The sequence below is a fragment of the Canis aureus genome, chromosome 6, assembly GCF_053574225.1.
Source record: "Canis aureus isolate CA01 chromosome 6, VMU_Caureus_v.1.0, whole genome shotgun sequence".
Taxonomy (NCBI): domain Eukaryota; kingdom Metazoa; phylum Chordata; class Mammalia; order Carnivora; family Canidae; genus Canis; species Canis aureus.
Window position 1 is genome coordinate 45,602,322 of NC_135616.1, and position 22,206 is coordinate 45,624,527.

The 22,206-nt window shown below is 35.0% G+C and overlaps 1 protein-coding gene across 6 annotated transcripts in view; it reads right to left on the reverse strand.

Annotated features, from left to right (window-relative positions):
• CATSPERE (catsper channel auxiliary subunit epsilon) overlaps window positions 1-22,206 on the reverse strand; it is a 198,482-nt gene that overhangs the window by 171,380 nt on the left and 4,896 nt on the right. For all 6 annotated transcript variants that reach the window (XM_077901387.1, XM_077901389.1, XM_077901386.1 and 3 more), the window contains exons 3-5: window positions 3,648-3,721; window positions 3,288-3,357; window positions 1,064-1,134 (exon numbers count right to left, since the gene is read on the reverse strand). In XM_077901387.1, coding sequence (XP_077757513.1) covers window positions 1,064-1,134; window positions 3,288-3,357; window positions 3,648-3,721 — 215 coding nt within the window. The remainder of the gene's footprint in view (window positions 1-1,063; window positions 1,135-3,287; window positions 3,358-3,647; window positions 3,722-22,206) is intronic.

Consider the following 22,206-nt stretch of genomic DNA (forward strand, 5'->3'; position numbering starts at 1 on the left):
CAATGAGAGTTTCCATCAACTGCTGGTGGAGGTTCAGATTTGAACTATCTTTTCAAAAAGCATTTAGGCATTTCCTAGTAAAGTTGAACAAATGTATATTCTACTTTTAGTCAAAAGGTCATATCCTAGAGGAACTTTCATTTATGTGCATCAGAGTGGTGCATCCTAAGCAATAATATACATACAGTGACTACAGGATCTTGTTAAAATGCAGATAGTGATTTAGGAGATCAGGAAGTAGGCCCCAGATTCTGCATTTCTAAGTAGCAGATTTTAGGGTACTGTAATGTTTTAGTTCTTGACTTGTGTGATGAATACATTGGTATTAGTTTCATTTTATTCACACTCATGTTCAAATGGGTTTGAGAAACTATCCAAAACAAAGAGCATCCTTTGGGAACAGGATGTATATGATGGAAATCAAAGAGCCCAGTAGTCTGAAAAACCAGTCAAATCCCAATGCTATCTTTTAGTAGCTGTGTATTTTTATCCAAATTATTTAACCTATCCAAGCTCACATTTCCTTGTTTATAAAATAAAGATAATAATAATTACATTTGTGTGTCTGTTATGAAAAGTAAGAGATAATTTACATAAAGTCTGAACATTAGAAACATATGTTCAAATAGTTGTTGCTATTGTTTTTATTGTTTGTTCCCCAATATTAGATTAGCATCTTATTTGAGGATATCTTGATTGGTGAATGAAAAGCTTATATGGAAATTATAATCCAGATAATCAATTTGTAGTTTAGTTAATATAAAGCTAAATACTCGCTTTTTAAATTTAAAAATTTAAACAAATTTTATTTGTTTATTTGAGAGAGAGAGAGAGCATGAGCAGGGGGCAGGCAGAGGACAGAGGGAGAAGCAGACTCCTCACTGAGCAGGGAGCTTTATCCTGGGCGGCATCCCAGGATCCCAGGACCCATCCCAGGACCCATGACGAGGATCATGACTTGAGCTGAAAGCAGACACTCAATTGACTGAGCCACCCAGGCATCCAAAGCTAAATACTCTTAAAAAGCACTAATTATCCTTGTATTCAATATTACATTACTTACATAACTTTATAATACCACAGGAAACAAATATGGGAACTATCCACAGACAAATTACGTTCTTCTTCTGAATCCTGAAAGAAAATGGAAAATCAACTATGATATATAATGGTAACTGTAAAATAAACACAAATTTGGATACTGGCATAAAAGTCACAGAGGAACTAAATTATCTAAGATCAGAAGAAGTATAATGAACAAATTTCTGAATAGAACTAATGAATATTCATATAATATTAGTTCTATTCTTTAGCTACTCACTATCATGAGTGACAAATTTAGATAGCTTATTGTTTCTGTTATATTTGTCTTTGTGAAATAATAGAACATGTACATATGGCCTTTGCACCCATTTCCTGCTAATATTTGGCCTTTGATCCTGGTGCCTGATGCAGAGCTCCTACAACTCTTATAACCTCCTGAATGATAGGAGGGTCTGACATAGAGCTCCCTTTTGTTCTAATGAGGCGACTCTAGGTGGGCTTTGGGATGGGCACTGGTCACTAGAAAGGCTAAGCCATGATTAGAGGCTTGGAACTTTTAGCTCAACCTCCCACCCTTTGGAGACGGGAGAGAAACCAGAAAATGAGTTAAAGATTGAAATGACTGATTATGCCTATATGATGAAGCCCTCATAAAAATCAGAGAGCTTCCCAGTTGGTAAACACATCCACATGGTGGCAGAGTAACACAACCCAACTCCACAGGGACAGAATCTCCTGAGCTCAGGGCTCTTCTAGACCTTGCCTCTTGTACCTCTTCTCTGGCTGTTGACTGTATCCTTTATCATATCTTTTATTATTATAACTGGTAAGTGTGATTTCCTGAGTTCTATGAGCTGTGCTAGCAGATTATTGAACCTGAGGAAAAGGTGGTGGGAACCTGGATTCATAGCCAGTCAGTCAGGTGACAAACTGGAACTTGCAGTTGACATCTGAAGTGGAGCAATCCTGTGGAACTGAGCCCTTAACCTGTGGGATGTGAAGTTGACTCCATGTAGAAAATGCCAGAACTCTGAACTGTAGGACACTCAGCTGGTGTCAGAAATAGTACGGAAATCAACACCCGCACACCACATCTGGTAATAGAAGTGTTCTCTGAGTGTGTAAAGGAAAATAGTGAGTTTTCCTAGACAGCCTTATTCATCAAAACAATTCAATTAATTTTTTTCTTTAATGGTTCTGAATCAGAGATGATTTTGTTCACAGGAAACAAATATGGGAACTATCCACAGACAAATTGGCAATGCCTGGAGACATTTTTGGTTACTGGATCTGAGTGCTTTTGAGCGTATTTCAGAGATCAGCATGTACATACATTCTTAAAAGTTATAAGATCTGATGGCACTCTACATAAATGACAAAGATATTCTTATACATGTGTATATTTGTGTGTACATATTTTTATATAATATTACACATTTGGGCTTCCATTATACAACAAAAGGAAAAGGAGTAAGCCTTTACTGGCTGAGAAATTCTGTCCATGAACCTGGCGGATATTCATAAACTCAAAAGCCAAATTCAAATATTTTTTAATCAACAAGTTTTGAAAAAAATGAATTAATATTCATCTGGTCTTTCCCACATCACTCTACTTATTCTCTGAAAATACAGATTATTAATTAAAAAGAAGGCACAAGTCCCAAAATAAAGACAAGATTTATTACAGGGAGTCTCTATAGCAGTGGCTTTAGACACACCTGTGTGGGAATATCAGCTATGAGGTATGTGGCCAGTAATTGTTACTAATTAGTAAAGGGCCAATGTTTTTAATGCTTAATTTTTTCTTTTTTTGTAAACAAGAAAAGATTCAACATCACTTTCGTGTATTTGCATTCACATGTTTTTTCTTGAATTAAAGAAAATATTTAAGAATAAACTTGCTAGAAACAGAAATGGTCTTTATTCCAGGAAACTGTCATAAAGGTATGTGACATGACACCCACTCAGCAGAAAGTACTATTATCATTAAGATGGTAGGTAACTGGGGCTTTCTTTGCTCATTGATAAAAAGGCTAAAGTAAAAATCACATATCATTTCCTAACTTATAATCTGCTATGAGATATATCTGAAAATTGCCATATTGACAATAATTGAAAAATACCTCTTATTTATACTTAACACTTACACTATTTAAAACAGATTGAAAGCCCAAATAAGTAAAACAAAATGTAGTAGAGAAATAATTTGCAAGATGTAATAATTATCATTAAAATCAACTTACTGGGCCCGTAACAATTGGTCTTATAGTCTGAAAACCAGGAGAAAAACAACGTAGTTCTGTCTTGGGTGAACTAGTATTTAAAAAGAACAGGAAGAGAAATAAGCATAGAGACATACAAGATTAGTAAAAACTCCCCTACTACTTTTTAAGCCTAAAAACATTAATTGTATGTTAATTAGAAAAATAAAAAATATAACAATACTTCTTTTGTCAAAGAGATTTTGTCTTTTTTTTCACACCTATGCAATGGGAAGAAATTTACATTCAATCACAGCCTTGAATCTGAATGTTCACACTATATGAATACATTTTTATGTGTAAATACACACATTATATTGACATTCATGGCAAAAATCTTACCTTTTATTTTTCACAGAACAAGTTCCTGGCACACTCCACTCAGAAAATGATGTTCCTTCATACTCTAACTTAATCTAAACAAGAAGGTAAGATAGTTCAAATAAAAAAATCTGATCCAAAATTTTTATCTCAGTGTTCTGATGTAAGGCTCAATTTCCTGGGTTCTTACAATTAAAGAAAGAATAACTAAAATTTAATTCCTTTAAAACTGTACAAAGTAATGTGACAAAGGAAAAGTAACTTTTCCAAGACACTTCAGATGTCTCCCCCCCAGAAACTATAAGACTCTTATTTTATTTTACTTCAAAAATAATCTACCAAGTGTCTAGCAGGTGACTAGCACTCCACTAGATTCTAAGGATGAAGAAAAATGAGTGAGACAAGATCCTTCACTTAATAACAAGTCATGGTAAATTCTGAAGTCCTACTCTTTGCATATCCCTGACTCTACCACACTAACTTCCATCAGTCACATTTTCCTTATTCCTTAATCCTTTTTTTTTTCCTTCTTCCACATTCTTTCATTTATAAGTTCTTTCCCCTTTTGAAGGATACTGATCCACTTTCTAACATCATTAGTCTTAGTCTCAACATTGGTCCTCTTCCTTTCTTAAGGAAGCTCCAGGCCCAGCATGGAGCCCAATGTGGGGCTTGAACTCACAATCCTAAAGTCAAGACTGGAGCTGAGATCAAGAGTTGGACACTTAGCCAACTGAGCCACCAGGTGCCCCTGTCTTCTTCTTAAGCCAGGTTTAGAACCCAATATCACCTTTATAGTAACAATTATGTATATACACATATGTACACGTTTCATGTAAATATATATACATAAACACTTTTTCAGTGTTTTTAGTTGTAAAATGGCGATTATAATACCAGCTATCTCATAAATTTGAAATTATAGGATTAATGACAGTGTATAAGAAGAAAAAAGAGGGAAAAATCACCAGAAGATATAGCCCTGAAATATATAGAGCAAAAAAAAATTTTTTTGAGTATGGTTGACATACAACATTACAATAGTTTTATGTATACAACATTGTGATTTCACAAATTTTTATATTACGCCACGTTCACCACAACTGTAGCTACCATCTGTGAAGATACATTGCTATTACAATATCATTGACTATTATCCCTTATGCTGTGTCTTTTATTCCCCTGATTTATTCATTTCATAACTGGAACACCCATTCACCCATTTTGCCCAACCCACTATCCTTTCCTCTAGCAACCATCAGTTTGTTCTCTGTATTTATGGGTCTGATTCTGCTTTTTGTTTATTCGTTTGTTATTGCTATTATTTTTTAAGGTTCCACTTGTGAATGAAATCGTATGGTATTTGTCTTTCTCAGTCTGACTTATTTCACTTAAGATACCCTCTAGTTCCACACAGGTTGTTTCAGATCGCATGATCTCATCCTTTGGTATGGCTCTGTAATATTCCTGTGTGTGTGTGTATTCCTTAACCATTCATCTGTTGATAAGCAATCTTACTTATCTATTCATCTATCGATAAATACTTAGGTTGCTTCTGTATCTTAGCTGTTTTCAGTAATGCTGCAATAAACAGAGGGGTGCATTAATCTTCTTGAGTTAGTGTTTTCATTTTCTTTGGGTAAATACCCAGTAGTGGAATTATTAAATCATATTTCTATTTTTAGAAATAGTATTTAGTATTTCTATTTTTAATTTTTTTAAAGATTTATTTATTTGACAGAGAGAGAGCTTAAGCAGGGGAAAGGGCAGGAGAGAATCTTGAGCAGACTCCATTCTTTTTTTTTAATATTTATTTATTTACTTATGATAGACATAGAGAGAGAGAGAGAGAGAGAGAGAGAGAGAGAGAGAGAGAGGGAGAGACACAGGAGGAGGGAGAAGCAGGCTCCATGCCAGGAGCCCGACGTGGGACTCGATGCCGGGACTCCAGGATGGCACCCTGGGCCAAAGGCAGGTGCCAAACCACTGAGCCACCCAGGGATCCCCGAACAGACTCCATTCTGAGCACAGAGCCCTACATGGGGCTCAATTCCATGACCCTGAGATCATGACCTAAGCCCAAACCAAGTGTCTGATGCTTAAACTGACTGAGCCACCCAGGTACCTCTCTGTTTTTAATTTTTAAAGTAACCTCTATACTGTTCTCCACAGTGACTGCACCACTTTGCATTCCCACCAACAGTGAACAAAGATTCCTTTTCTCCACATCCTCACTAACACTTGTTATGTATTGTTTTTTATTCTAGCCCTTCTGACAGGTGTGAGATGATATTCTCACTGTGGTTTCAATTTGCATTTCCCTGATGATTAATGATCTTGAACATCTTTTCATGTCTCTGTTGGCCATCTGTATTATCTTCTTTGGAAAAATGTCTATTCTGCTCTTCTGCCTATTTTTTAACTGGATTATTTGATTATTTGTGGGGTTCTTTTGGTGTTGAATTATATAAATTCTTTATATAATTTAGATATTAACTCTTTATCAGAGCTCATTTGCACATATCTTCTCCCATTCAGTAGGTTATCTTTTTGTTCTGTTGATAGTTTGCTTTGTGATGCAGAAGCTTTTTATTCTGATGTAGTTCTAATAGTTTATTTACACTTTTGTTTCCCTTGCCTAGGAGACATATCTAGAAAATGTTAAGGCTGATGTCAGAGAAATTACTGCCTGTGCTCTCTTCCAGGACTTTTATGGTTTCAGGTTTAATCCATGTTGAGTTTATTTTTGTGTATAGTGTGAGAAAATGGTCCAGTTTTATTCTTTTACATATTGCTGTCCAGTTTTCTAGCACCATTTGTTGAAGAGATTGTCTTTTTTCCATTGGATATTCCAGTATCCTTTGTCAGATATTAATTGACCATATATTCATCAGTTTATTTCTGGGCTTTCTTTTCTGTTCCATTGATCTATGGGTCTATTTTTGTGCCAGTATCATATTGTTTTGGTTGCTGCAACTTCGTAGCATATTTTGAAATCTGGGATTGTGATACCTCCATCTTTGTTCTTTCTCAACATTGTTTTGGCTATTTGGGGTCTTTTGTGGTTCTACACAAATTTTAGTATTATTTGAAAAACGCTGTTGGTATTTTAATAGGGATTGCACTGAACCTATAGATCATATAAGGCAAAATTTGATAGAAGTACCAGGAAAAAATTTCAAAGCCACAAATATAGTGGTAGATGTTTGACACACTTTTCTCAAACTACAGATAATCCTATATATAAACCTACAAAATTAGCCAATATAAAATAAAATACATTCTTTTCAATCTCACATAGAACATTTGCCAAAATTGATCATATTTACAAAAGAAGTCTTACCCAATCTCAAAAAATTATCTCACATACTATGCCTTTGATATTAATAAAATAAAATCAGAATTTCTCATAAAGTTAGCCAGAAAAAATTCTTAGGGTATTTATAATTCTTAAAACAAAAAACAACCCAAACTTTACTTCTGAATGATTTATAGGATAAAAGAGAAATCACAATGCAAATTACAAAATATTTATAAATAAAGAATAAAAAAATTCAATGTTCTCAAAACTTGTAGTATATAGTATGTTAGTCCCTAAAATGAAATTTATAGCCTTAAATATATATATGAAAGAAATAGGGTAGTTTGAAAGTGAATAAACTTGGTTTTTAGTGTAAGATGCTAATAAAATAACAGAGAAAACTGAAAAAAGTAAAAGGAAGGATACAAAAAAGAAGGGAAAAGAGGCATTTACAAAAGAAAACAAACTGGGGAGAGTTAGTGGTGATGTAGTTTTTCAATCTAGTCAAATTCCCTAGTAAGCACAACTAGGGTAGTACCAATGAAACAGACAATAAAACAGCACTGGACAAGGTCAACAATAAAACTAAGTGACAAAGTATTCCTCAAAATCCTAAAATAAAAGTGGGCTGGAACAAACCAACTAAAACAACCAGATTCATGGGGTATCAGCATAGGGAAGCAAAAGAAAGCAAATATGGCAGACCTTAGCAGAGAAGAATATTTAAATCAGTGATAGGCATTCATTGGAAACCATGGCAGGACATTTAGACAATAGCAACTCTAAACCAGAACAGTGGTTGTACTTTTCAATTTTTAAGTCAGTCCAAGAGATCCATAATAATATTTGAAAGGATAACAGAACCTGGGATCTATGAATACCAAAACAAGGACCTATAGATACCTTCTAGGACATGGTTCTGTAGTGAAAGGAAAATAATTTCAATTGAGCTGGAGTGGGATAATAAAGGCAAAGGAAAGAAAAACTACAGATGAATGAGAGAAGGAAACAGAATCTGGAGATCTCAAAAAGTATTAGCCTTATTTTTGGACACTTTACAAAACAACAACAGAAGACAAAGCTCTAAAGCCACGAAGTTAGAAAATTTATTTTGACTCACCCCTCTTTAAAGATTAGGAAAATAAATTTCATGTAAAAAAAATAAGGCAACAGAAAAAGGATTACAGTCTAATTTCACACAGCTATTATACAAAAAAGAAAATACAAAGCAGAATAACAGTCTCTGTAAGAACATACCTAATAAGTAAATGAAAACTACGACTAAATATGTGGGTTTGTCTTACATATCAACTTGGCTAGATTACAGCACCCAGTTATTTAATCAAACATAGGTTTTGCTGTGAGGATATTCTATAGATGCGGTTTACATCTACGATCAGTTGAATTTACGTAAAAGAGAATACCTTTGATAATGTGGATGGGGTCTCTTCCATCAGTTGGAAGTGCTTGGAAAAAAATGGAGGTTTCCTAGAAAATAAATTCTGCTTCAAGACTGCTGCATTAACTCATGCCTGAATTTCTACCCTGCTGGCCTGACCTAAAGATTTCAGAGTTGCCTGTTCCCACAATTATATAAATCAATTTCCTAAAATAAATCTCATATATATGTATAAATTCTGTTGGTTCTGTTTCTCTGTTAGAACACTGGCTGACATACCTACTACCTCAAAATGAGGCAAAATAAATAAGAGAATGATAGAAGTTATGAAAGAACAATATAAATCATAATTTAAAACTTATAAGCAAGCTAGAACTCCGGAAAAACCTAGAAATAAAAAGTCACATCAGAAATAAACCAAATTAGAAAAATCACAATTGTGAATAAACAATAGATAGGGCCTTGAGATAAATAGGTTTTTAAGAATAAAAGAGATAGAAAAAAAAGAATAAAAGAGATAGAAAGTAATTCAAAAGTAAGTGACAAATATAAAAGATAGGCAAAGAAAACCCAATTTATGTATAGTTGCAGATCCTGAAGAAGAAAACCTAAGTGTTTTGAACAGAACAATGATATCAATATTAACTGTAATTCAAGACCAATATATGAACTAAAATAATTTGAAACAACATACTGAAAAGGCATAGCTTATACCTAGGAAAAACAATTAAGAATGATTAAAAAATAAAAGCAACTAGGATTTATATTAATAAAAGCACTGGGCTTAAAAATAAACACTTTGGGGATCTTGACCAAAACAACAATAAGAACAAGAAAATGCATGTTATTCATAAAGGAAAGAAAATCAGATTTCCAGCAGAGTTTTTGGAAACAATACTTACTCTATGTCAGAGACAACAAAGTAGCATATATAAAAAGAAATAGAACACAGGGTGCCTGGATCACTCAGTCTGTTAAGCATCTGACTCCAGATTTCAGCTCAAGTCATGATCTCAAGGTCTTGGGATAGAGCCCTGTGGTAGGCTCCATGCTCAGTGAGGAGTCTGCTTAAGATTCTCTCCCACTGCTCCACCACCCACTTACACACACACTCTCTCTCAAATAAATAAACAAATCTTAAAAAAGGAAATAGAAGAGAAGCCAATAATCTTTATATCCAGATACACCAACTTTTATTTTAGGGATCTTTCAAACCAACCCAAGCTGCCAAACTGTCCATAAAATTCAAAGATATAATCAGACTTTATACAGAGCTACTATAAGAGAATAGAAAATAAAAACCAAAGCATTTTAGTTAATAAAAGTCCCTTTAAAAAAACCAAACACAAAAGAAAACTGCAAACTAACATCCTAAACTGAATTAAATATCCTCAAACAAGCATTTGGTGATAAGAGAAAGAAAAATCTTGAATTATAAATTCATAAACTAGGTGAATCACTATACTGTATACCTGAAACTAATAAACTAATATAATTCACCATACCAGAATTAAAATAAATTGATAAGCTAGGAACAGAAATTGAACCACATATAGAAATAACAGTTGAGGGATCCCTGGGTGGCGCAGCGGTTTAGCGCCTGCCTTTGGCCCAGGGCGCAATCCTGGAGACCCGGGATCGAATCCCACATCGGGCTCCCGGTGCATGGAGCCTGCTTCTCCCTCTGCCTGTGTCTCTGCCTCTCTCTCTCTCTCTCTCTGTGACTATCATAAATAAATAAAAATTAAAAAAAAAAAAAAGAAATAACAGTTGACTAAACCAGCACATGAACTATGATGATAAAGGAATGAAGACTAAAATATACTGGTGGGAAATTATATGTGAATAAAAATTTAACAAAAGGCATTGAAGACCAGAAAAGACCCCGAATAGCCAAAGGAATGTTGAAAAAGAAAACCAAAACTGGTGGCATCACAATTCCTGACTTCAAGCTCTATTACAAAGCTGTAATCATCAAGACAGTATGGTCTTAGATGCACAAAAACAGGGCACATAGATCAATGGAACAGAACAGAGAACCCAGAAATGGACCCTCCACTCTATGGTCAACTAATCTTTGACAAAGCAGGAAAGAATATCCAATGGAAAAAAAGACAGTCTTTTCAACAAACGGTGTTGGGAAAATTTAACAGCCACAAGCAGAAGAATGAAACTGGACCATTTCCTCACACCATACACAAAAATAGACTCAAAACGGTTGAAAGACCTAACTAAATGCAAGACAGGAATCCATCAAAATCCTAGAGGAGAACAGGCAGCAATCTTGGTGACCTAGGCCACAACAACTTCTTATTAGACATGTCCCCAAAGACAAGGGAAACAAAGGCAAAAATAAACTATTGGGACTTCATCAAGATAAAAAGTGTTTGCAAAGCAAAGGAAACAATTGACAAAGCCAAAAGACGACTGACAGAATGGGAGAAGATATCTGCACATGACATATCAGATAAAGGTCTACTATCCAAAATCTATAAAAATCTTATCAAATTTAACACCCAAAGAACAAATAATCTGATCAAAAAATGGGCAGAAGCCATGAGCAGACATTTCTCCAAAGAAGATATACAAATGGCCAACAAATGCATGAAAAAATGCTCCACATTGGGATTCCTGGGTGGCTCAGCAGTTGAACGTCTGCCTTTGGCTCAGGGTGTGATCCTGGAGTCCTGGGATCAAGTCCCACACTGGGCTCCCTGAATGGAGCCTGATTCTCCCTCTGCCTATGTCTTTGCCTCTCTCTCTCTCTCTCTCTCTCTCTCTGTGTCTCATGAATAAATAAATAAAATCTTTAAAAAATGCTCCACATGACTCAGCATCAGGGAAATACAAAACAAAGCCAGTCAGAATGGCTAAAATAAGTCAGGAAATGACAAGACGTTCAGGAGGATGCAGAGAGAAGACAACCCTCTCACACTGTTGGTGGGAATGCAAACTGGTGCAGCCACTCTGGAAAACAGTGTGGAGGGTCCTCAAAAAGTTGAAAATAGAGCTACCCTATGACCCAGAAATTTCACTCCTGGGTATTTATCCCAAATATACAAATGTAGTGATCTGAAGGGGCACCTGCACCCCAAAGTTCATAGCAGCAATGTCCCCAATAGTCAAACTATGGAAAGAGCCCAGATGTCCATTGACAGATGAATGGATAAAGAAAAGGTCCAATGAATACTCCTGGAATTCATTGGAATATCTCCAATGAATACTACTCAGCTATCCAAAAAATGAAATCTTGCCATTTGCAATGATGCCAACGGAACTAGAGGATATTATGCTAAGCAAAATAAGTCAATCATAGAAAGTAAATTATCATGTGATCTCATTCATATGTGGAATTTATTTTTTTAAGATTTTGTTTATTTATTCATGAGAGAGAGAGAGAGAGAGAGAGAGAGAGAGAGAGTCAGAGACATAGGCAGAGGGAGAGCAGGTTCCATGCAGGGAGCCAGATATGGGACTTGATCCCATGACTCTGCGATCACGTCCCGAGCCAAAGGCAGATGCTCAACCGCTGAGCCACCCAGGTGCCCCCATATGTGGAATTTAAGAAACAAAAGAAAGGCTCATAGGGGAAGAGAGGAAAAAATAAAACAAGATGAAATCAGAGAGGGAGACAAATCATAAGAGACTCATAGGAAACAAACTGAGGGTTGCTAGAGGGAGGGGGGGTGGGGAGATTGGATCATTGGGTGTTGGGCATTAAGGAGGGAACATGATGTAATGAGCACTGGGTGTTATAAGGCTGATGAATCACTGACCTCTACCTCTGAAACCAATAATACATTATATGTTAATGAACTGAATTTAAATTTTAAAAAATTTTAAGAGGCATTAAAAAAGGTAGAAAAACAACTTAGACACTGTAAGTGGAATAAGTAAAAAGAAGAGAGAGAGAAAGTGATTGAAATGGAAGGCAGACAAAATCCAACTCTTACATAACTGGAGTCCTTGAAGTTGAAAAACAAAACAGAACTAATATTTAAATCTGTATTAAGAATGCTTCACATAAAGAAAAGTAGATCTGAATATCTATCTATCTATCTATCTATCTATCTATCTATCTATCTAATTATAGAGAGAGAGATTACTGGTACCTGGAAAAATGTCCAACCAAGCTCTCCTTTCAGTACTAAAGTCACAGAAAAAAAAAAGGTTTAAGAATTCAGGAGGGGCACCTGGGTGACTTAGTTAGTTAGCTATTGGACTCTTCATTTCAGCTCAGGTCATGATCTCAGAGTCCTGGGATTGAGCCCCACATTGGGCTTTGCACTCACCCACATTGGGCTTTGCACTCAGTGGGGAGTCTGCCTGAGGTTTCTCTCCTCCTCCCTCTGCCCCTCCCTCTCTCACATGTTCTCTCTCTCATTAAAATAAATAAATAAATCTTAAAAAAAAAAGAACTCAGGAAAGACTATATCGAGGAGCCTTTTATGAGAAATTTACTATAGCAAAGGACAGCAAACTATGGCCTATGTACCAAATCCAGCTCATCACCTGTTTTTGTAAATAAGAATGAGAATTTCATTATTTAGTGTCCATAACTGCTTTCAGATTATAATAGCAGAGTTAATTATTGTAACAGGGATCATCTGATTTGCAAAGCCTAAAATATATGCTATCTAGCCATATAGAACTTTATCAACTACTATGTTAGAATATAGTACACATTGGCAAAAGGATTAATGGTGAGCATTAATATATTTGATTGTAGATAAAAGATAACACGTGAAGATAAAGGTTAAAGGATAATACATGTTATATATATTCTGACAAAGAAATAATGCAACTAAAATTTTTGATGGAAGAAGGATAAAGAAAAGAATAAGCTCCTTAAACGTTGGCCAGAAAGACTCAAGTGTAGGTGACCTTTGGTTTAGCAATGACTTTTTATTTTTTATTATTTTTTTTTTAAATTTTTATTTATTTATGATAGTCACAGAGAGAGAGAGAGGCAGAGACACAGGCAGAGGGAGAAGCAGGCTCCATGCACCGGGAGCCTGATGTGGGATTCGATCCTGGGTCTCCAGGATCACGCCCTGGGCCAAAGGCAGGCGCCAAACCGCTGCACCACCCAGGGATCCCAGCAATGACTTTTTAGATACAACACCAAAGACATGATCCATGGAAGAAAAATTTGATAAATTGGGCTTCATTCAAATTAAAAACTTCTGCTTTGTAAGTCACTATTAAGAGAACGAAAATGGAATCCATAGTCTGGGAGAAAATATTTGCAAGATTACTTGTATCTGATAAAATCTAATATTCAAAATATTAAAAAAAAAACCTTAAAACTCAACAATAAGAAAACAAAACCCTGATTTTTAAAAATGGACAAAGGATCCAAACAGGCACCAAAAAAAGATATATAGATAACAAATCAGCTCATGAAAAGATGCTCAACCTCATGTCATTAGGGAACTGCAAATTAAAACAGTGATATAGAACCAGACACTTATTAGAATGGTGAAAATCCAAAACACTGACATCACTAAATGCTATTTAGGATGTGGAGCATGAGGAACTCTCCTTGCACAAAAACACCTCTGCATTCTTTAGGGTTCACTACCCAAACCTCCATATCTCCCAGTCCCAGGCAATAACTAATCAACTTTCTTTTATATATTTGCCTGTTCAGGTATTTCATATGAATAGAATCATACAGTCCTTTTTGACTGGCTTCTCCTGCTTAGCATAATGTTCTCAGGGTTCATCCCTATAACCAGGCATCAGTCCTTTATTCATTTTTATTGCCCAATAATTATATAATTGTCCATCATATGTACATATCCATATGCCATATGAATTTACCATGTCCATATCATATGGTATATCCATATACTCAATTTTATTTATCCCAGTTGTTGGACTGTTTGGATTGTTTCTACCTTTCGGCTATTATGAGTAATGCTTCCATGAATGTTCAGGTATGAGATTCTGTGTGAACATAATATTTTAATTTCTCTTGGATGTGTACCTAAAGTGGATTGGTGGCTCATAAAGAAGCTATCAAAGTGTTTTCCAAAGTGGCTGTACCACTTGACATTTGGCAGAAATGTTTCAGGGTTCCAATTTCTCCATGTCTTCATTATTACTTGTTATTATCTATCTTTTTGATTCTAGGCATCTAAATGGGTGTGAAATGGTATCTCATTGTGGTTTTGATTTGCACTTCTCTAATGGGTAATGTGCTGATTGGCCATTTGGATATCTTCTTTTGAAAAATGTCTATTCAGATCCTTTGGCCATTTTTTTAAAAATGGGTTGTCTTTTTATTATTGAATTATAGTAACACTTTATATATTTTAGATACATATCCTTTATCAAATAAATTATTTGCAAATATTTTGCAATTCTATGGATTGCCTTTTCATTTTCTTGCCAATGTCGTTAGAAGCCTAAATTTTTAAAATTTTGACTATGCCAAATTTATCTTTTTTTCTTTTGTTCCTTGTGCTTTTAAGGTCACACCTAGGAAACCATTGCCTGATTCTGGGTTATGGAGATTTTTCCCCATGAGTTTTATAGCTACAGCTCTTATATTTAGGTCTTGCATCTATTTTGAGCTAATTTTTGGATATGCTGTGAGGTTGGGAGTCCACCTCCATTCTTTTCCATGCAGATATACAGTTTTCTCAGCAAAACTGTTCTTTTCCTATTGAATTTTCTTACAGTCATTGTAAAAAAAACCAATTGACCATAAACAAGATTTTTTTTTCTCTATTCCACTAATCTATTTGCCTATCCTTATTCCTGTCTCACACTGTCTCAATTGAAAGCTGTAGCTCTGTAGTTAAGTTTTAAAGTCAGGAACTGTGAGTCTTCCAACATTGTTCTTTTTCTTTATTTTTTTTTAAAGATGTTATTCATTTATCTCTCTCTCTCTCTCTCTCTCACACACACACACAAACACACACACACACACAGGCAGAGACACAGGCAGAGGGAGAAAAAGGCTTCATGCAGGGAGCCTGACATGGGACTCGATCCCAGGTCTTCAGGATCACACCCTGGGCTGAAGGTGGCACTAAACCTCTGAACCACCCGAGCTGCCCCAACATTGTTCTTTTTCAAAAATATTTTGTCTATTCTTGTTTTCTTGAACTTCCATGTGAACCTCTGCATGAATTTCCTTATGAAAATACTAAATTAACTTAGTGGTTTTAATAGTTTTTTAGTGGATTCATTAGGGCTTTTTATATATAGATCATGTCATCTGCAAATAGAGGTAATTTATTTTTTCCTTTTCAATGTAGATTTTTTCCTTTTCAAAATTATCTTTATTTCATCTTCTTGTCTAATTGCCTTGGCTGTGTGTGTGTGTGTGTGTGTGTGTGTGTGTTTTAATATAAGAGTCTTAGGGATGCCTGGCTAGCTCAAGTCAGTAGAGCATGCCAGAGTCCTAAGTTTGAGTCTTACATGGTGCAGAGATTACTTAAGGTAATACAAATAATAATAAAATTTAAGAATCTTGACATTTTTAACACACATACTAAAATATTTATGGATGAAATAATATATTTGGGAAAGCTCTATTTGTTTATTCACATTTTTTAGAGTCCATTTTGAGTGGAGTCATAGAGTATTTGTCTTTCTCAGTCTAACTTATTTCACTTAGCATGCCCTCTAGGTCCATCATGTTGTCTTAAATGGTGCAATCTCAACCTTTTTTATGTTGTGTAATAGTCCATTGTGTGTATATCAATTCATCTATCAATAGACACTTAGGTTGCTACTACATCTTGGCTATTAAAATGGTATTAAAGGAAACATACCTCAACATAATAAAGGCCATATAGGAAAAACCCACACCTACCATCATACTCAATGGTGAAAAACAGCTTTCCTCTAAGGTTAGGAACAAGACTCTCATCACTTTTATTCAACATACTGGAAGTCCTAGCCACAGCAATCAAATAAGGAAAAGAGATAAAATGTATGTATATTGGTAAAGAAGTGAAACTGACACCATTTGCTGGTCATAAGATACTTTACATAGAAAATCCTAAAGAAAAAAAAAAAGAAAATCCTAGAGACTCCACCAAAAAACGATTAGAAGTAACAAACCAATTAATAAAGTTAGAGGATACAAAATTAACATATAGAAATCTGCCCTATTTCTATATACTAACAATGAAGTTGCAGAAAGAGAAATTTGAAGGTGTAGATTTCTTGGAGTTGTATGGTCATTTTAACAATATTAATTCTTCTAAACCATGGTGTCGAATATCTTTCCATTTATTTGCATTTTCCTCTATTTCTTCCATCAATGTCTTACAGTTTCAGGGTAGGGGGTCTTTTGCTTCTGTTTAAATTTATCCCTATGTGATTTTCTTTCTTTCTTTCCTTTTTTTTTTTTTTTTTGATTTTATTTCTTGATGCAATTGCAAATGGGATTGTTTTCTTAATTTCTCTTTCGAATTGTTATTAGTATACAGAAACAATGGATTTTTGAACGTTGGCTTTGTATCCTACAGGTTAACTACATGTATTTATTAGTTCTAACAGGTTTTTGGTGGAGTCTTTAGGTTTTTCTATATATAATATCATGTCATTTGCAAATAGAGATAGTTTTACTTCTTTTCCTATTTGGATGCCTTTTATTTCTTTCTCTTTCCTAATTGTTTGGTTAGGACATCCAATGTTATATTGAATAAAAGTGGTATGAACGTGTCCTTGTCTTGTTCCTAATCTTAGAGGAAAAGCTTTCAACATTTTACTGTTGAGTATGATGTGAGCTGTGGACTTGTCATATGTAGTCTTTATTATGTTGAGGTATGTTCCCTTTGTACCCACTTTGTTGAAAGTTTTTTTTTTTATCATATATAGATAATGAATTTTATAAAATGCTTTTTTGCATCTATTGAGATGATCATATAATTTTTATTCTTCATTTTATTAATGCTTTGGAGACAGGCTAGGTAGCATGCCGGGAGGGACAGCTGACCTCAGGAACTGATCCCATGGGCTTTGCAAAGACCCTCTCAGTTTTCTCAGTCCAGTCTCTGCCCCTAATCCCCTGTGTGACCTTTGGGACACATACTTTAATTATCACAAAAACCCCTATGTGGCAAGTATTACACTGACTGATTTGTAGATGTTGAAGTATTCTTAGAATAAATCCTGCACGCTCATGGCATATGATCTTCATTTATTGTTGACTTAGGTCTGCTAATATTTTGTTGATAATTTTTACATCTATATTCATTAGAAAAATTGGCCTGTAATTTTCTTTTCTTGTAATGTCCTTCTCTGGTTTTGGTAGCAGGGTCTTTTTATATTTTGGTAGAGTATGAGAATGGTTGGTATTAATTCTTCTTTGAATGTTTGGTAGAATTCACCAGTGAAGTTGTCCAATCCTGGACTTTTTTTGCAGTGAGGAGTGGGGGAGGGGTGATTTAATCTCTTTTTTTTAAGATATTTTTTTTTTTTTTAATTTACTTATGATAGTCACAGAGAGAGAGAGAAAGGCAGAGACACAGGCAGAGGGAGAAGCAGGCTCCATGCACTGGGAGACTGATGTGGGATTCGATCCCGGGTCTCCAGGATCGGGCCCTGGGCCAAAGGCAGGCGCCAAACTGCCGCGCCACCCAGGGATCCCTGATTTAATCTCTTTACTAGTAATTGGTCTGTTCATATTTTCTATTCATAGTCTTGTTAGGGTGTATGGTTCTAGGGATTTATCCATTTCTTCTAGGTTGTTCAACTTGTTAGTATATAATTGTTGATAGTGGTCTCTTATGATTCTTTGTATTTCTGTACTATCAGTTGTAATGCATCCTTTTTCATTGCATATTTTTGTCTTTTTTCCTCCTTGGTTAGTCTAGTTAATTTTGTTTATCTTTTCAAAGAACTAGTTCTTAGTTTTATTTATTCTTTCTATTATTATTTTAATCTCGATTTCATTTATTTTTGTTATCTTCTTTCTACTACCTTTGGGCTTCATTTCTTCTTTTTCAGTTCCTTGGTGTAATGTTGTTTGAGATTTTCTTGTTATGAACCTCCCTCTTAGAAATGTTTTTGCTGCATCCCATGTTTCAATACATTGTGTTCCCATTTTCATTTGTCTCAAGTTATTGTTTGAATTATCTTCCAATTTGTTTTTTAATGTATTGGCTGCTCAGAACCATGTTGTTTAATCTGCACATATTTATAATTTTCCAATTTTCTATTTATCATTGATTTCTAGTTTTATACCATCGCAGTCAGAAAAGATGCTTGATATATCAATCTCCTTAAGCTTACTAAGATTTGTTTTGTGGCCTAACACACGACCGATCTATTCTGGAGAATGTTCCACATATTTGGATGAGAACGTGTATTCTGCTGATTTTGGATGGGATGTTCTGTATATACCTATTCAGTCCATCTGGTCTAAAGTTTAAGGCCAATTATTTACTTTTTTTCTGTCTCAATTATCTATCCATTAATGGAAGCGGGGTATTAATGTTCTCTACTATTATTGTGTTGCTGTGTATTTCTCCCTGTATATCTATTAATATTTGCGTTATATACTCAGTAACCCCTATGTTTAATGCATATATATATATATATATGTATATCGGTTACGTCAACTTATTTGATTGACTCCTTTATGTAACACTCTTGTCTCTCTCTTTAATCCAAAAAAAAAAAAAAAAATCCACAGGCAGAGGGAGAAGCAGGCTCTATGCAAGGAGCCCAATGTGGGACTCGATCCTGGATCCCGGGATCATGCCCTGCGCTGAAGGCAGATGCTCAACCACTGAACCACCCAGGCATCCCAATACTCTTGTCTCTTATTGGACTTTGTCTTAAAGCCTATTTTGAATGATACAAGTATAGCTAACACTGCTTTCTTTTGGTTTCCATTTGCATGAAATATCTTTTTGCATCCCTTCACATTCCATCTGTGTGTGCCCTTATATCTGATGAGTTTCTTATTAGCAGCATATAGATGTTTTTTTTTTTTAATCCATCCAGTCACTCTGTCTTTTGATTGGAGAATTTAGTCCATTTACATTTAAAGTAATTACTGATAGGGGCAGCTCTGGTGGTGCAGCAGTTTAGTGCCACCTGCAGCCCAGGGTGTGATCCTGGAGACCTGGGATCAAGTCCCACATCAGGCTCCTTGCATGGAGCCTGCTTCTCCCTCTGCCTGCCTCTCTCTCTCTCTCTTTCTCTCTGTGTCTCTCATGAATAAATAAATAAAATCTTAAAAAAAAAGTAATTACTGATAGGTATGTACAGGCATACCTCTGAGATACTGCAGTTGCATTTCTAGACCACTGCAATAAATTGAGTATCACAAGAAAGTGAATCACATGCATTTTTTGTTTCCCAGTGCATATAAAATTTGGTTAGACTATACTACAGTTTATTACGTGTGCAATAGCATTGCCTAAAAATATTTACATACCTTAATTTAAAAAAATATTGTGAATAATGCTAACCATCATGTAAGCTTTCAGCAAGTTATAGTTATTGATCAGAGTACCTTAACAAATATAATAATGATGAAAATGTTTGAAATATTGTGAGAATTACCAAAATATGACATAGACACATGAAATAAGCAAATTAAATTGGGAAAATGGTGTTGATAGACTTTCTTGATGCAGGGTTGCCATAAACCATCAATTTGTTAAAAAAAAAATAAGGCAATATTTGTGAGGTACAATAAAGTAAAGTGCAGTAATATGAGGTATGCATGTACTTATTGCCATTTTGTTAACTGTAGCTGGTTTGGTGGTTTGATTTTCTTTTGTGGTATACTTAGATTTCTTCTTTATCTTTTGTGTATTTAGTATAGGTTTCTGCTTTGTGGTTACTATGAGTCTTACATATAAAAAGTTATAACAAATCTATTTTAAGTAGATAATAACTTATTTGGTCACAATCTAAAGCTCTACATTTTTACTCACCCTTTGCACATTAATGTCATATTTTACACCTTTTTAAATCTTGTGCATCCCTTAAATTGCAGTTATATTTTTTACTACTTTAATCTTTTAACTTTGATACTAGTTTTATAATTAACACACTACCTTTACTATGTATTTATCTTCCCAGCAAGATTTATTCTTTCATGTTTTCTTGTTACTAATTAGCACCTTTTTTTTTTCTTTTTCAGCATAAAAGGTCATTATTGCATTTCTTATAAGGCTATTTTAGTGATGATAAACTCCTTTAGCTTTTGCTTATCTGAAAAATTATTTCTCTTTAAATTCTGTATGAAAACTTTGCTGCACAGAGTATTCTTGTATGGAAGCTTTTTTTTTTTTTCTTTTTTTTTTTCTTTTAGCACTTTGAATATCTTGTGCCACTCTCTTCTGGCCTGTAATGTTTCTCCTGAAAAATCTACTGATAGCTTTATGGTGTTTCCCTTGTATGTAACAAAAGTTGTTTTTCTCTTGCTGTTTTAAAAAATGATTTTATTTATTTGAGAGATAGCACATGTGTGTGAGAGTGAGCATGAGTGGGGGTAGGGACAGAGGGAGAGGGAGAGACAGGCTCCCTGCTGAGCAGGAAGCCTGATATGGGGCTCAATCCCAGGACCCTGAGATCATGACCTGAACAGAAGGCAGGTGCTTAACCAACTGAGCCACTCAGGTGCCACTTTTGCTTTTAGGAAATCTCCTTGTGTTTAGCTTTTGACATTCAAATTATAATTTAAATAATTTGGGTTCATCTTATTTGGAACTCTCTGGGCTTCCTGGATCTGGATGTCTGTTTTCTTCTCCAAGTTAGGGAAGTTTTCAGTCATTTTTTTTTTTTCAGTCATTATTTCTTAAAAGATTTTTCGGCTCCTTTCACTTTTCTCCTTTTGGGCTCCTATAATGTGACTATCAGTTCACTTGATGTTATTCTATAAATGCCTTAAGATATCTTTACTTTTTTCTGCACTCTTTTTTCTTTTTACTGCTCTGTCTTCAGGTTCACAGTTCTTTTCTTCTTCCTTGTCTAGTCTGCTGTTGAACCCTATATACTTTTCAGTTCAGTTACTGTATACTTTAGCTCTGTGACTTCTATTTGGCATCTTCTTTTTTGTATCTCTTCGTTGAAGTTCTTACTGTGTTCATCCATTCTTCTCCTGAGTTCAATAAGCATCTTTATGACCATTACTTTGAACTCTTTATTAGGTAAATTACTTACCTCCATTTCATTGAGGTTTTCTCTTATTCTCTTATTTGGAACATATTCCTATGTTTCGACTATTTCCTTGACTCTTTTGTGTTCATTTTTATGCATTAGATAAAACAACCGCCTCTCTTAATCTTGAAGGAGTGGCCTTAGGTAAAAGATGAGTCTTATCATTTAACCTTGCCCTAGTTCTGAGTTGTCCCTTCAAAACTTTGTGATTGCCCAAGCAATTTTATTTTTAATAACTTCTAGTAGATGAGGAAGTGCCAAGTCCTGTCATTGTCCCAAAGAGAGGATTTTAGTCAGCACCTAGATTCATGCTGATTGAAAGCTAGACACTCAAGTAGTAGCTTTTAAAGTATACAAATATATACAGTACTATAGGACTACAAGTGTAAGTCTCCATGGCCACCAGAGCAGGCAATCTGGAGGTGTTCTGAGGGCAGCAATTACAAAGACCAGGCTCTAGACAAATACATAAGCTCCTTTCTAGGAGATACTGGCAAGCTGTATGAGGCAGAGGGAAAGCTTAGAGATGGCCTCTACCAGTTTATGTTCCCTGAGAACACCTTCATAGGTTCCTGGATTTGTGTCAAACCTGAATCCTGACAGTCATGCCAAAGCTCCAGGAAAAGCAAATAGGTAGACAAAAATGGTTTTAAAATGCATTCCATTAAGATTTATGAACTAATCCCTAAAGCATCTTCTGTGCAGTCAATATTTTCTTTCTTTCTTTAAATATC